The sequence below is a fragment of the Mustelus asterias genome, chromosome 14 (assembly GCF_964213995.1).
Source record: "Mustelus asterias chromosome 14, sMusAst1.hap1.1, whole genome shotgun sequence".
Taxonomy (NCBI): Eukaryota; Metazoa; Chordata; class Chondrichthyes; order Carcharhiniformes; family Triakidae; genus Mustelus; species Mustelus asterias.
Genome location: NC_135814.1, coordinates 824486 through 841131, shown reverse-complemented (window position 1 = coordinate 841131; position 16646 = coordinate 824486). Strand labels below are relative to the sequence as shown.

Here is a 16646-nt window from a genome sequence, read left to right as displayed (position 1 = left end):
CCCTCTCAGCTAATGAATCAGTACTCCTTCATGTTGAGCCCCACTTATAGAGAGTGACAGAATGCACTCTGATGGGAGACTTCAATGTCCATCACCAAGAGTGGCTCAGTAGCACCACCCCTAAACTGACCTGGCCGGGTCCTAAAGGACATCGCTGCTCGATTGACACTGGCAGGTGGTAAGGGAACCAATAAGGGAGAAAAACATGCTTGACCTCATCCTCGCAACGTTTGACAAAGTCCTGTATACCAGATTATCGTGCAAGATTAAAGTCACTGAAGAGTATTGTGTGCAGTTTTGGTCTCCTTCTCTGAGGAAGGATGTTCTTGCTCTCGAGGGAGCGCAGCAAAGGTTTACCAGGCTGATTCCGGGGATGGCGGGACTGATGTATGAGGAGAGATTGACTAGGTTAGGATTGTTTTCGCTGGAGTTCAGACGAATGAGGGGGGAATCTCTCAGAGACTTCTAAAATTCTAGGCAGGGTAGATGCAGGGACGATATTCCTGATGGTGGGGGAGTCCAGAACCAGGGGTCACAGTCTGAGGATTCAGGGTAGACCATTTAGGACGGAGGTGAGGAGACATTTCTTCACCCAAAGAGTGGTGAGTCTGTGGAATTCATTACCACAGGAAGTAGTTGATGCCAAAACATTGAATGTATTCAAGAGGCGGCTGGATATAGCACTTGGGGCGAATGGGATCAAAGGTTCTGGGAAAAAGCAGGATTAGGCTATTGCGTTGGACGATCAGCCATGATCGTAATGAATGGCAGAGCAGGCTCGAAGGACCAAATGGCCTCCTCCTGTTCCTATCTTCTATGTTTCTATGTTTCTCACCAATCTACCTGTCACAGATGCATCTGTCCATGACAGTATTGATAAGAGTGACAATTGCACAGTCCTTGTGGAGACAAAGTACCATCTTCACATTGTGGATACCCTTCATCATGTTGTGTGTCACTACCACTGCGCTAAATGAGATAGACTTCCAACAGATTTAACAACTCAAGATTAGGCTATTGATTTGATTTATTATTGTCACATGTATTAACATACAGTGAAAAGTATTGTTTCTTGTGCATTATATAGACAAAGCATACCGTTCATAGAGAAGGAAACGAGAGAGTGCAGAATGTAGTGTTACAGTCATAGCTAGGGTGTAGAGAAAGATCAACTTAATGCAAGGTAAGTCCATTCAAAAGTCTGACAGCAGCAGGGAAGAAGCTGTCCTTGAGTCCATTGGTACGTGGCCCCAGACTTTTGTATCTATCTCCCGACGGAAGAAGATGGAAGAGAGAATGTCCGGTGCGATTATTCTGGCTGCTTTGCCGAGGCAGTGGGAAGTGTAGACAGAGTCAATGGATGGGAGGCTGGTTTGCGTGATGGATTGGGCTTTATTCGGGGCATCAATGAGGTGCTGTGGGCCATGAACAACAGCAAAATCTGTACCACGATCTGTGACCTCATGGCCCGGCATATCCCCCACTCTACCATTACCACCAAGCCAGGGATCAACCCTGATTCAATGAAGAGTGCAGGAGGGCACGCCAGGAGCAACACCAGGCATAGCTAAAAATGAGGTGTCAACCTGACAAAGCTACAACACAGGACTACTTGTGTGCCAAACATTATCAGCAATTTATCAATAGAGATTCCACAACCTATGAATGAGATTTTGATTTATTGTCATATGTATTGGGATACAGTGAAAAGTATTGTTTCTTGCGTTCTATATAGACAAAACATATCGTTCATAGAGTATATAGTGGAGAAAGAAAGGAGAGGATGCAGGAGGTAGTGTTGCAATTACAGATAGGATCAGCCTAATATAAGGTAAGCCCATTCAGAAGTCTGACGGCAGCAAGGAAGAAGCTGTTCTTGAGTCGGTTGGTACGTGACGGTTGGTCGGTGGGTGCCTGGAACACGCTGCCGGGGGAGGTAGTGGAAGCGGATACGATAGTGACTTTTAAGGGGCATCTTGACAAGTACATGAATGAGATGGGAATGGAGGGATATGGTCCCCGGAAGGGTAGGGGGTTTTAGTTAAGTCGGGCAGCATGGTCGGTGCAGGCTTGGAAGCCAAAGGGCCTGTTCCTGTGCTGTAATTTTCTTTGTTCTTTGTGACCTCAGGCTGTTGTATCGTTTTCCCGAGGGAAGAAGGTGGAAGAAAGAATGTTCAGGGTGCATGGGGGCCTTTATTATGCTGGCTGCTTTTCCGAGGCAGCGGGAAATGCAGACAGAGTCCATGGATGAGACACTGGTTTGCGTGATGGACTGGGCTACATTCACAACTCTTTGCAGTTTCCGACCAGCCACATCTAGTCATGATTGATGATTGACCATTAAACAACTTAATGGAGGAGGAAATTCCACAAATATCCCCATCCTCAATGATAATGGAACCCACCACATCAGTGGCTAGTGGATGATCCATCTCAGCCTCCTCCTGAGCTCCCCGGCATCACAGATGTCAGTCTTCAGCCAATTCAATTCACTCCACATGATATCAAGGAACAGCTGAAGGCACTGGATACTGCAAAGGCAATGGGCCCTGATAACATTCCGGCAATAGTACTGAAGACTTGTGCTCCAGGACTTGCCGTGCCCCTAGTCAAGCTGTTCCAGTGTAGCTACAACACTGGCATCTACCCAGCAATGTGGGCCAGCTATGTCCAGCTCACAGAAACAGGACAAATCCAATCTGACCAATTACTCTCGATCATCAGCAAAGCCGTGGATGGGGTTATCAGCAGTGCTATCGAGCAGCACGCATGCGCTGTATAGGGGGTGTAGGAGCAGAGTTAAGAGAGAAATCAGGAGGGCAAAAAGGGGACATGAGATTGTTTTGGCAGATAAGGCAAAGGAGAATCCAAAGAGCTTCTACAAATACATAAAGGGCAAAAGAGTAACAAGGGAGAGAGTAGGGCATCTTAAGGATCAACAAGGTCATCCATGTGTGGATCCACAAGAGATGGGTGAGATCCTAAATTAATATTTCTCATCAGTATTTACTGTTGAGAAAAGCATGGATGTTAGGGAACTTGGGGAAATAAATAGTGATGTCTTGAGGAGTGTACATATTACAGAGAAGGAGGTGCTGGAAGTCTTAAAGTGCATCAAGGTAGATAAATCCCTGGGACCTGATGAAGTGTATCCCAGGATGTTGTGGGAGGCTAGGGAGGAAATTGCGGGTCCCCGAGCCGAGATATCTGAATCATCGATAGTCACGGGTGAAGTGCCTGAAGATTGGAGAGTGGCAAATGTTGTGCCATTGTTTAAAAAGGGCTGCAGGGAAAAGCCTGGGAACTACAGGCCAGTGAGCCTCACATCTGTAGTGGGTAAATTGTTGGAAGGTATTTTGAGAGACAGGATCGACAGGCATTTAGAGATGCAAGGACTGATTAGGGACAGTCAGCATGGCTTTGTGAGTGGAAAATCATGTCTCACAAATTTGACTGAGTTTTTTGAAGGGGTAACCAAGAAGGTAGATGAGGGCAATGCAGTTGATGTTGTCTACATGGACTTTAGCAAGGCCTTTGACAAGGTACCGCATGGTAGGTTGTTGCATAAGGTTAAATCTCATGGGATTCAGGGTGAGGTATCTAAATGGATACAAAATTGGCTTCTTGACAGAAGCCAGAGGGTGGTTGTAGAGAGTTGTTTTTCAAACTGGAGGCCTGTGACCAGCGGTGTGCCTCAGGGATCAGTGCTGGGTCCACTGTTATTTGTCATTTATATTAATGACTTGGATAAGAATATAGGAGGCATGGTTATTAAGTTTGCAGATGACACTAAGATTGGTGGCATGGTGGACAGTGCAGAAAGTTATCTCCAATTGCAACGGGATCTTGATCAATTGGGCCAGTGGGCTGATGAATGGCAGATGAAGTTTAATTTAGACAAATGCAAGTTGATGCATTTTGGTAGATTGAACCAGGGCAGGACTTACTCAGTTAATGGTAGGGCGTTGGGGAGAGTTACAGAACAAAGAGATCTAGGGGTACATGTTCATAGCTCCTTGAAAGTAGAGTCACAGGTGGACAGAGTGGTGAAGACGGCATTCGGCATGCTTGGTTTCATCGGTCAGAACATTGAATACAGGAGTTGGAATGTCTTGTTGAAGTTGTACAAGACATTGGTAAGGCCACACTTGGAATACTGTGTGCAATCCTGGTCACCCTATTATAGAAAGGATATTATTAAACTAGAAAGAGTGCAGAAAAGATTTACTAGAATGCTACCAGGACTTGATGGATTCAGTCATAAGGAGAGGTTGGATAGGCTGGGACTTTTTTCTCTGGAGCGTAGGAGGCTGAGGGGTGATCTTATGGAGGTCTATAAAATAATGAGGGGCACAGATCAGCTAGATAGTCAATATCTTTTCCCAAAGGTAGGGGAGTCTAAAACTAGAGGGCATAGGTTTAAGGTGAGAGGGGAGAGATACAAAAGTGTCCAGTGGTGCAATTTTTCACACAGAGGGTGGTGAGTGTCTGAAACAAGCTGCCAGAGGTAGTAGTAGAGGTGGGTGCAATTCTGTCTTTTAAAAAGCATTTAGATAGTTACATGGGTACGATGGGTATAGAGAGATATGGGCCAAATGCGGGCAATTGGGGTTAGCTTACGGGTTTTTTTTTAAAAATGGACAAGTTGGGCCGAAGGGCCTGTTTCCATGCTGTAAATCCCTCTGACTCTATGACTCTAATTTGGGTTCCACCAACTCAGCTCCTGACCTCATTGCATGGACTAAACATGGACAAAAGAGCTGAATTCCAGAGGTGAGGTGAGAGTGACAGCTCTCGACATCAAGGCAGCATTTGACCGAGTGCGGCATCAAGGAGCCCTGGCAAAACTGGAGTCAATGGGAATCAAGGGGAAAACTCTCTCCTGGTTGGAGTCACACCTGGTACAAAGGAAGATGGTTGAGGAGGGGGTTAGAGGTCAATCATCTCAGCTCCAGGACATCACTGCAGGAGTTCCTCAGGGTTGTGTTCTAGGCCCAACCATCTTCAGCTGCTTCATCAATCACCTTCCCTCCATCATAAGGTCAGCAGTGGGGATGTTCGCTGATGATTGCACAATGTTCAGCACCATTCGCAACTCCTCAGTTACTGAAGCAGTCCATGTTCAACTGCAACAAAACCGGGACAATATCCAGGCTTGGGCTGACAAGTGGCAGTAACATTCGCACAACACAAGTGCCAGGCAATGACTATCACCAACAAGATAAAATCTCACAATCACCCCTTGACATTCAAAAGGCGTTATGATTGCTGAATCCTCAGCTATCAATATATTGTGTGTCATTGGGTGCCAGCTCGGAGACATGGATAGAGCAGGGACAGGGACAGGTTCCAGGGTTTAGATGTTTCAGTAAGTACAGGGAAGGTGGTAAAAGAGGGGGAGGTGTGGCATTGTTAGTCAAGGACAGTATTACGGTGGCAGAAAGGACAAAGGACATTTGATGAGGACTCGTCTACTGAGGTAGTTTGGGCTGAGGTTAGAAACAGGAAAGGAGAGGTCACCCTGTTGGGAGTTTTTTATAGACCTCCGAAAAGTTCCAGAAATGTAGAGGAAAAGATTGCAAAGATGATTCTGGATAGGAGCGAAAGTAACAGGGTAGTTGTTCTGGGGGACTTTAACTTTACAAATATTGACTGGAAAAGCTATAGTTCGAGTACTTTAGAGGGGTCAGTTTTTGTCCAATGTGTGCAGGAAGGCTTCCTGACGCAGTATGTAGATAAACCAACAAGAGGCGAGGCCACATTGGATTTGGTACTGGGTAATGAACCAGGCCAGGTGTTAGATTTGGAGGTAGGTGAGCACTCTGGTGACAGTGACCACAGTCCGATTACGTTTACCTTAGCAATGCAAAAGGAGAGGTATATACCAAAGGGCAAGAGTTATAGCTGGGGAAAGGAAATTATGATGCGATTAGGTGAGATTTAGGTGGCATAGGTTGGGGAAGGAAACTGCAGGGGATGGGCACAATTGTAATGTGGAACTTGTTCAAGGAAATGCTACTACACGTCCTTGATAAATACATACCTGTCAAGCAGGGAGGAAGCAGTCGTGTGAGGGGACCGGGGTTTACTAAGGAGGTTGAATCTCTTGAGAAGAGGAAGAAGGAGACTTATGTTAAGATGAGACGTGAAGGCTCAGTTAGGGCACTTGAGAGTTACAAGTTAGCCAGGAAGGACCTAAAGAAAGAGTTAAGAAGAGCCAGGAGGGGACATGAGAAGTCTTTGGCTGGTAGGATCAAGGAAAACCCTAAAGCTTTCTATAGGTAAATCAGGAGTAAAAGAATGACAAGGGTAAGATTAGGGCCAGTCAAGGACAGTAGTGGGAAGTTGTGCGTGGAGTCTGAAGAGATAGGAGAGGCACTAAATGAATATTTTTCGTCGGTATTCACACAGGAGAGGGACAGTGTTGTCGAGGGGAGTACTGAGATGCAGGCTGTTGGACTGGACGGGATTGAGGTTCATAAGGAGGAGGTGTTAGCAATTCTGGAAAGGGTAAAAATAGATAAGTCCCCAGGGCCAGATGGGATTTATCCTAGGATTCTCTGGGAGGCTAGAGAGGAGATTGCAGAGCCTTTGGCTTTGATCTTTGTATCGTCATTGTCTACAGGAACAGTGCCAGAAGACTGGAGGATAGCAAATGTTTTCCCCTTGTTCAAGAAGGGGAGTAGGGACAACCCTGGTAATTATAGACCGGTGAGCCTTACTTCTGTTGTGGGCAAAGTTTTGGAAAAGATTATGAGAGATGGGATTTATAATCACCTAGAAAGGAATAATTTGATTAGGGATAGTCAGCACGGTTTTGTGAAGGGGAGGTCGTGCCTCACAAACCTTATTGAGTTCTTTGAGAAGTGACCAAAGAGGTGGATGAGGGTAAAGCGGTTGAAGTGGTGTATATGGATTTCAGCAAAGCGTTTGATAAGGTTCCCCATGGTAAACTTTTGCAGAAAATACGGACACATGGGATTGAGGGTGATTTAGTGGTTTGGATCAGGAATTGGCTAGCTGTAAGAAAACAAAGGGTGGTGGATGATGGGAAATATTCATCCTGGAGTTCAGTTACTAGTGGTGAACCGCAAGGATCTGTTTTGGGGCCACTGCTGTTTGTCATTTTTATTAATGATCTGGATGAGGGCGTAGAAGGATGGATTAGTAAATTTGCAGATGACACTAAAGTCGGTGGAGTTGTAGACAGTGCGGAGGGAAGTGGCAGGTTACAGAGGGACATAGATAAGCTGCAGAGCTGGGCTGAGAGGTGTCAAATGGAGTTTAATGCGGAAAAGTGTGAGGTGATTCACTTTGGAAGGAGTAACAGGAATACAGAGTACTGGGCTAATGGTAAGATACTTGGTAGTGTGGATGATCAGGGGGATCTGGGTGCCAATGTGCATCGATCCCTGAAAGTTGGCACCCAGGTTGATAGGGTTGTTAAGAAGGCATACGGTGTGTTAGCTTTTATTGGTAGAGGGATTGAGTTTCGGAGCCAGGAGGTCATGCTGCAACTGTACAAAACTCTGGTGCGGCCGCATTTGGAGTATTGCGTACAGTTCTGGTCGCCGCATTATAGGAAAGATGTGGAAGTGTTGGAAAGGGTGCAGAGGAGATTTACCAGGATGTTGCCTGGTATGGTGGGAAGATCGTATGAGGAAAGGCTGAGGGAATTGAGGTTGTTTTCGTTAGAGAGAAGAAGGTTAAGAGGTGACTTAATAGAGGCATACAAGATGATCAGAGGATTAGATAGGGTGGACAGTGAGAGCCTTTTTCCTCAGATGGTGATAGCTAGCACGAGGGGACATAGCTTTAAATTGAGGGGTGATAGATATAGGACAGATGTCAGAGGTAGGTTCTTTACTCAGAGAGTAGTAAGGGCGTGGAATGCCCTGCCTGCAGCAGTAGTGGACTCGTCAACGTTAAGAGCATTCAAATGGTTCCTGGATAAACATATGGATGATATTGGAATAGTGTAGATTAGAGGGGCTTTAGATGGGTTTCACTGGTCAGCGCAACATCGAGGGCCAAATGGCCTGTACTGCGCTGTAATGTTCTATGTTCTAGGAGTCAGGAGTGTGATGGACTACTCTCCACTTGCCTGGATGGGTGCTGCTCCAATAACACTCAAGAAGCTCGACACCATCCAGGACAAAGCAATCCACTTGATTGGCACCCCTTCAACAAACATTCAATCCCTCCATCACTAATGCACAACAGCAGCAGTGTGTACTATCTACAAGATGCACTGCAGGAACTCACCAAAGATCCTGAGGCAGCACCTTCCAAACCCATGACCACTATCACCTCGAAGGACAAAGGCTGCAGATACCTGGGAACTCCACCACCTGGAGGTTCTCCTCCAAGTCACTCACCATCCTGACTTGGAAATATATCACCGTTCCTTCACTGTCGCTGGGTCAAAATCCTAGAACTCCCTCCCAAACAGCATTGTGGATGTACCTACACCTCAGGGATTGCAGAGGTTCCAGAAGGCAGCTCACCACCACCTTCATGGGCAATTAGGATTGGGCAATAAATGCTGGTCTAGCCAGCAATGCCCACATCCCAGGAATGATTTTTTACAAATGACAAAGTGCACCTTGGTTTATTTAGTATAAAGAGAGAAGGGTGGGACATTGGATTGGGAAGTAGGTGACTGACATACACAATACTGCATTTTGTAACTGAACTATTATCAAAAATAATTAGCATCTAGTGTCATACTTCACTGACTGGCTTAAGCTTGGTCTATCCGGGAGGAGGAGGGAGAAAGGGGGCTGAGAGATGAGGGAGCTGTGAGAGGGGGTATGGAGAGAGGGGGAAGAGCTCTGAGAGGGAGAGGGGCAGGGAGAGATGGGGTACTTGGAGAGAGAGAGGGGACGGAGAGAGGGGGAAGTGCTCTGAGAGGGAGAGGGGCAGGGAGAGATGGGGTACTTGGAGAGAGAGAGAGGGGACGGAGAAAGGGGGAAGAGCTCTGAGAAGGAGAGGGGTAGAGAGAGGGCAAGGAGGAGCAAGGAAAGGAGCAATGGGTAACGGGAGGCAGCAATTGTGGAGGCAAAGGGTGAGCAGGATGTGGGTGGAAGGGAGGATGTGTTGAAGGATGTCACACGGGTTGGGGATGGTGTGGGAAGGAGCTGCAGCTCGGAGAGTTAATAGAGTTAAAATCAAAACGTGAGAACACATCCTTGACTCTGGGTGTGGAACCGGGGGTGAGACATCAGCACATACTGGGTCACAGGTCAGTCCATCAGTGGATATTTTGAGCTGAATTAGACAGTGAGGGTGGGCTCCCTGTACCCCAGCGTAAATGTCAGCGACAAGCCCACCACCACTGGGTCTGCTTGTTCCACATTCACTTTACAAGCGATGGCCCTTTAATTGATCTGAGGCAGGATTCCTTCTGTCTCCAAGAGGAAGTCCCGCCTTATAGAGCTGCTGCCCAATCAGAGGCCAGCCCATAGTGCTGCCAACCAATCAAATGCCTGTCGCACTGTGGCATTCTTTATCACAGAGGCTGTGGAGGAAAAGTCAGTGAATATATTGAAAAATATTTCCAAAAGATCATGCTGAATGGCTGAGCAAGTTCACAGGGCCAAATGGCCTACTTCTGCTCCTATGTTCTACGTTTCTATATGTAAATCAGATATTCAAATTGATTTACTTAACTCCATTATCCAAGGAAAAGCAATTTCTCGATGGGGATTTACTGAATCAGAGAATCCCTACAGTCCAGAAGATTTGAAATGTTAACATGAGCAGGACTCTGGCCAATCAATGACATAGGAAGAGAGTGAGGACAGTAAGGGCAAGTCAGGATTGACAGTTTCACCGCTCAATCTGTGTGCGTGGAGGAACTGTCTTTATCTGCACTGACCCCAAAGGAGACGGAGCAAGAGAGAGAGACCCTGTTGTGGTGAAGGTGGAACAGATGGTGCCTTTAATTCCGTCTCTCCCTCAGACCCAGCTAATCAGGCTGAAAGCCTTTAACACAACCAGCTGGTGTAGATAATAAACCCAACTTTGCCACAATTGAGCATCAGAGGGTAACAGGCTAAATGTTCTCTCCTAAACTCTGGTTACATATTCCTTCCCACTGTCCCTTTTGAACATGAATGGACCCTCTCCCTCTCTCAGTCTGTCTTCCTGCCCCTCCCTCTCTGGCACTCTGTCTCTCCATCTCCCTCTCTGCCTATGTCTCATATCCTAATCAATCTCATTCCTCAGTCTAACCAGGGCTAAAATGCTAGTCTTTGTCATTCTTTTCTGGCTGAGTAGCATCCTGCCTCTGATTATCTGCTTCATGCTGGAGATCACTGCAGTTTTCTTGTGACCCGGCCTCAGTTTTGGGAGTCACCTCACCCTGGGTCTTCCACCATGATCCTGCCTCACTCTGCTAGTGATGAACATAGCAGACGGCTCATCAATAAATAACATTAAGCGACTCCAGTGAACGAGATACAGGCTAATGGCTGTTGTTAATGGCTTCTCTCACAACTTGCTGAATGTCACAGGAGACCGAAGAGACAGGAAGTGTTCTTCCAGTCCAATAATTGGTCAAGTTCCAAAACAAGAATCAGGGATTAAATGACAACAAATTTGGGATTTGTGTCTCTAATCAAATGTTGCAATGATCTTACATACAAACAAATGAATTAGGAGCAGGAGTAGGCCACTCGACCCCTCGAGCCTGCTCCCCCATTCAATAGGATCATAGCTGATCTGATTGCAACCTCAACCCCACATTCCTGCCAACTTCTGATGACCTTTCACACCCGGTAACCTTTCACACCCGGTAACCTTTCACCCCCTTGTTAATCAAGAATCTATCTCACTCTGCCGTAAAAAACATTCAAAGACTCTGCTCCCACCGCCTTTTCAGGAAGAGAGTTCCAGAGACTCGGAGTGAAAACATTTCTCCTCATCTCCATTTTAAATTGGCAACTCCTTATTCTGAAACAGTGACCCCCCCAAGTTCCAGATCCTCCCACAAGAGGCAACATCCTCTCCACAGCCACCCTGTCAATACCCCTCCAACATACCAATCAGGAGGAGCAGGAGGCCACTCAGCCCCTCAAGCCTGTTCTGTCATTCAGAATCTTAAAGGTTTCAATCAAGTCGCCTCTTACACTTCTAAACTCTAGTGGATATAAGCCTCGCCTCTCCAACCTTTCCTCAGAAGATAACCAGCCCATCTCAGGTATTAGGAACTCGCTGCCCGGGGAGGGGGTGGGAGCAGGTATAATTGCGGCATATAAGGGACATCTCGACGAATACATGAATAGGATGGGAATGGAAGAATACGGACTCTGTAAGTGTATACGGTTTTAGTTTAGGCAGGCATCATGATCGGCACAGGCTTGGAGGGCCGAAGGGCCTGTTCCTGTGCTGTACTGTTCTTTATTCTTTATTAGTCGATAAACCTTTGAAAAGTTTCCAGCATATTCACATTTTTCCTTAAATAAGGTGACCAATAATGTGCACAATACTCTGGATGTGGTTTCACCAATCCCCTGTACAACTGAAGCATAATCTCCCTACCTTTGTATTCAATTCCCCTCACTATAAATGATAACATTTTATTGGCTTTCCTAATTACTCGTTGTACTTATATACTAACATTTTGTAATTCATGCACTAGGACACCCAGATCCCTCTGCACTTCAGAGCTCTGCAATCTCTTCTCCATAAGCTTCTTTTTTATTCAAAGAACAAAGAAAATTACAGCACAGGAACAAGTCCTTCGGCCCTACATGCCTGCACCGACCATGCTGCCCAACTGAACTAAAACCTCCTATCCTTCCGGGGACCATATCTTTCTATTCAAATCCTATTCATGTATTTGTCAAGACGCCCCTCTTCCTGCCAAAATGGACAATTTCACATTTTTGCACATCATACTCCAATTGCCAGATCTTTGCTCATTCACTTAGCTTACTGACATCCTTTGGTAGCCTCTTTTTGTCCTCTTCATAGCTTACTTACTTGCATATCTTGGTTTCATCAACAAATTTACCAACCATACCTTTGGTGACACCTCAATTTGAGATATCCATCTCCCCAAGCACAGCAGAAAGACACAGAAAAACATAGAAACTCGGATCAGGAGCACACCATTTGGCCCTTTGAGCCTGTTCCGCCATTCAATATGACCATGGCTGATCCTCAATCAGAAAGCCACTCTGCAGTGCCTTCCCAATTGCTGCCGTTATAGCCTAGAAAATCAATCGCTTTCCTTCATAAATATATTCCGTGACTTGACCTCCAGAGCTTTCTGTGGTAGAGAGTGTGATGGCAGTTTAAATCTATCTATATATGCTGTACCTGTCCTGGGAGTGTTTGATGGGGGACAGTGTAGAGGGAGCTTTACTCTGTATCTAACCCTGTGCTGTACCTGTCGCTCTGACAGTGCCGCATTCCCTCCGGACTGACACTCTGACAGTGAAGCACTCCCTCAGTACTGAACCTCTGGCAGTGTGGCACTCCCTCAGTACTGACCCTCTGGCAGTGCAGCACTCTCTCAATATTGACCCTCTGGCAGTGTGGCATTCCCTCAGTACTGACCCTCTGATAGTGCAGCACTCCCTCAGTACTGACCCTCTGGCAGTGCAGCACTCCCTCAGTACTGACCCTCGAGCAGTGTGGCACTCCCTCAGTACTGACGCTCTGACAGTGCAGCACTCCCTCAGTACTGACCCTCTGACAGTGCAGCACTCCCTCAGTACTGACCCTCTGACAGTGCGGCACTCCCTCAGTACTGACGCTCTGACAGTGCAGCACTCCCTCAGTACTGACCCTCTGACAGTGCAGCACTCCCTCAGTACTGACCCTCTGACAGTGCAGCACTCCCATAATACTGGCCCTCTGACAGTGCGTCACTCCCTCAGTACCGACCCTCTGACAGTGCAGCACTCCCTCAGTACCGACCCTCTGACAGTGCGGCACTCCCTCAGTACTGACCCTCTGACAGTGCAGCACTCCCTCAGTACTGACCCTCTGACAGTGCAGCACTCCCTCAGTACTGACCCTCTGACAGTGCCGCACTCCCATAATACTGGCCCTCTGACAGTGCGTCACTCCCTCAGTACCGACCCTCTGACAGTGCAGCACTCCCTCAGTACCGACCCTCTGACAGTGCAGCACTCCCTCAGTACTGACCCTCTGACAGTGCTGCACTCCCTCAGTACTGACCCTCTGACAGTGCGGCACTCCCTCAGTACTGACCCTCTGACAGTGCGGCATTCCCTCAGTACTGGCCCTCTGACAGTGCGGCACTCCCTCAGTACTGACCCTCTGACAGTGCAGCACTCCCTCAGTACTGGCCCTCTGACAGTGCGGCACTCCCTCAGTACTGACCCTCTGACAGTGCGGCACTCCCTCAGTACTGGCCCTCTGACAGTGCGGCACTCCCTCAGTACTGACCCTCTGACAGTGCAGCATTCCCTCAGTACTGACCCTCTGACAGTGCGGCACTCCCCCTATACTGAATCTGGAACCCACATTTCCAACAAGTCACCTTGCTGCTGAAGGTTTTATTCTGGAATGTATGAGGGGCTGAATTGGAGCAATGGCCTGGAGTTGAAATTCTATCCCAATCTGCGCACAGTCCCCAACTCAGCACCGCCCAAATCCTGGCAATCCCGAACCAATCCCGGGCCAATTCCAGACCAACCCCAAGTAATGAGAAGTGGAAGAACATGCATGCCCTCTGTGATTGTGTACAGGGTGAAGTTTTGTTCATTATGTGTTGTTGCTGATGGGAATGTTTGTCTGTGGAGACAGGAGGATCATTACCCAGGGCAGCATGGACGCTCACTCACCTCTCTCAGCAATCCGTCCATTCTCACATCCACGATTCTGTCCTTCAATCCCAGCAACACCGCTGCTTATCCAGCTCAGGGGCAGAAAGTGTTGCAAATGGAAACGCGGAGCATGTTTGACCTGTCGGCAGAGGGACATCCAGAGTGAAGAGATCCCAGAGAGAGATCCGCCTGATCCCAGATCCCGCAGGCAAGCAGGCTGGATCTCTGTCTATTCCCCCTCGCTTCCTCCCTCTCTGTGTCGGTCTGTCTGTGCGCCTCTCTCTCTCTCTCTCTAGACATTACTGACCGGCATCTCTTAGTCTTGAGAGACAGTCCTCAGTGACTGAGACAGGCTGGGGCTGGGGCTGAGCTTTCAGAACCTCTCCTCCTCCTTACCCTTATATGGACCCGGCTGATTTCCCCTCCCCCAGTCACTCCCAGCTATAATCCTTAACTCATTCACAACTAAACCCATTGCAGTGAAAACTGATAATCGTAGGGTGTCCGGATGTCCTGGTTTTTCATTAAATGTTCCAGCCTCCTTTGCTCAAAATAGCTCAAATGTCCCAGTTTACAGATTTTCCCTCTTAAAAAAAAAGAGGACATCAACCATATCACGATGCCACGGTGGTTAGCACTGCTGCCTCACAGACATTGTCTGTATCTTTAAGACCTGGCTGGTTGTAGGGATTCACATTCTAATCAGTATTCTGTAACTTGATTTTGTGTCTCTGTGCCCTGTTTGAAAGCACATTTCCACTCAATCTGACAAAGGAGCAGCGCTCCAAAAGCTTATGGTATTTGCTACCAAATAAACCTGTTGGACTTTAACCTGGTGTTGTTAAAACTCTTACTGTGTTAAAGAACAAAGAACAATACAGCACAGGAACAGGCCCTTCGGCCCTCCAAGCCCGCGCCGCTCCCTGGTCCAAACTAGACCATTCTTTTGTATCCCTCCATTCCCACTCCGTTCATGTGGCTATCTAGATAAGTCTTAAACGTTCCCAGTGTGTCCGCCTCCACCACCTTGCCCGGCAGCGCATTCCAGGCCCCCACCACCCTCTGTGTAAAAGGTCCTTCTGATATCCGTGTTAAACCTCTCCCCCCCTTCACCTTGAACCTATGACCCCTCGTGAACGTCACCACCGACCTGGGAAAAAGCTTCCCACCGTTCACCCTATCTATGCCTTTCATAATTTTATACACCTCTATTAGGTCACCCCTCATCCTCCGTCTTTCCAGTGAGAACAACCCCAGTTTACCCAATCTCTGAATACTTTACCTCGGTAATGAATACTTTACCTCGGTATTCACGGTGGAAAGGGATCTGGGTGGTTGTACTGCTGGATTGCGGAGGACAGAAAGGATCGAGCATGTGGACATAAAGAAAGAGGATGTGTTGGAACTATTGAATGGCATCAAGGTTGGTAAGTCGCCGGGACCGGATGGGATGTACCCCAGGTTACTGTGGGAGGCGAGGGAGGAGATTGCGGAGCCTTTGGCGATGATCTTTGCATCGTCGATGGAGACGGGAGAGGTTCCGGAGGATTGGAGGATTGCGGATGTGGTCCCTATATTCAAGAAAGGGAACAGGGACAGCCCGGGAAATTACCGACCGGTGAGTCTAACCTCAGTGGTTGGTAAGTTGATGGAGAGGATCCTGAGAGACAGGATTTATGATCATCTAGAGAAGTTTAGTATGATCAAAAGTAGTCAGCACGGCTTTGTCAGGGGCAGGTCGTGCCTTACGAGCCTGGTTGAGTTCTTTGAAAATGTGACCAAGCACATTGACGAAGGAAGAGCGGTGGATGTGGTCTATATGGACTTCAGCAAAGCGTTCGATAAGGTCCCCCATGCAAGACTTCTTGAGAAAGTGAGAGGGCATGGGATCCAAGGGGCTGTTGCCTTGTGGATCCAGAACTGGCTTGCCTGCAGAAGGCAGAGAGTGGCTGTGGAGGGGTCTTTCTCTGCATGGAGGTCAGTGACCAGTGGAGTGCCCCAGGGATCTGTTCTGGGACCCTTGCTGTTTGTCATTTTCATAAATGACCTGGATGAGGAAGTGGAGGGATGGGTTGGTAAGTTTGCTGACGACACCAAGGTAGGTGGTGTTGTGGATAGTTTGGAGGGATGTCAGAAGTTGCAGCGAGACATAGATAGAATGCAAGACTGGGCGGAGAAGTGGCAGATGGACTTCAACCCGGATAAGTGTGTAGTGATCCATTTTGGCAGATCCAATGGGATGAAGCAGCAGTATAATATGAAGGGTACCATTCTTAGCAGTGTAGAGGATCAGAAGGACCTTGGGGTCCGGGTCCATAGGACTCTTAAATCGGCCTCGCAGGTGGAGGATGCGGTCAAGAAGGCGTATGGCGTACTAGCCTTCATTAATCGAGGGATTGAGTTTAGGAGTCGGGATAATGCTGCAGCTTTATAGGACCCTGGTTAGACCCCACTTGGAGTACTGCGCGCAGTTCTGGTCACCTCATTACAGGAAAGATGTTGAAGCCATTGAAAGGGTGCAGAGGAGATTTACAAGGATGTTGCCTGGATTGGGGGGCATGCCTTATGAGGATAGGTTGAGGGAGCTTGGTCTCTTCTCCCTGGAGAGACGAAGGATGAGAGGTGACCTGATAGAGGTTTACAAGATGTTGAGGGGTCTGGATAGGGTGGACTCTCAGAGGCTATTTCCAAGGGCTGAAATGGTTGCTACGAGAGGACACAGGTTTAAGGTGCTGGGGGGTAGGTACAGGGGGGATGTCAGGGGTAAATTTTTCACTCAGAGGGTGGTGGGTGAGTGGAATCGGCTGACGTCGGTGGTGGTGGAGGCAAACTCGTTGGGGT

The 16646-nt window shown here is 47.7% G+C and overlaps 1 protein-coding gene across 1 annotated transcript in view; it reads right to left on the bottom strand.

The window, feature by feature from the left end:
* The window catches only part of LOC144504014 (unconventional myosin-X-like), a 219264-nt gene extending 205196 nt beyond the window's left edge, over window positions 1-14068 (bottom strand). Inside the window, 1 exon segment of the mRNA XM_078229165.1 lies at window positions 13824-14068. Coding sequence (XP_078085291.1) covers window positions 13824-13844 — 21 coding nt within the window. The 5' untranslated portion in view covers window positions 13845-14068.
* Between the last annotated feature and the right edge of the window lie 2578 nt (window positions 14069-16646).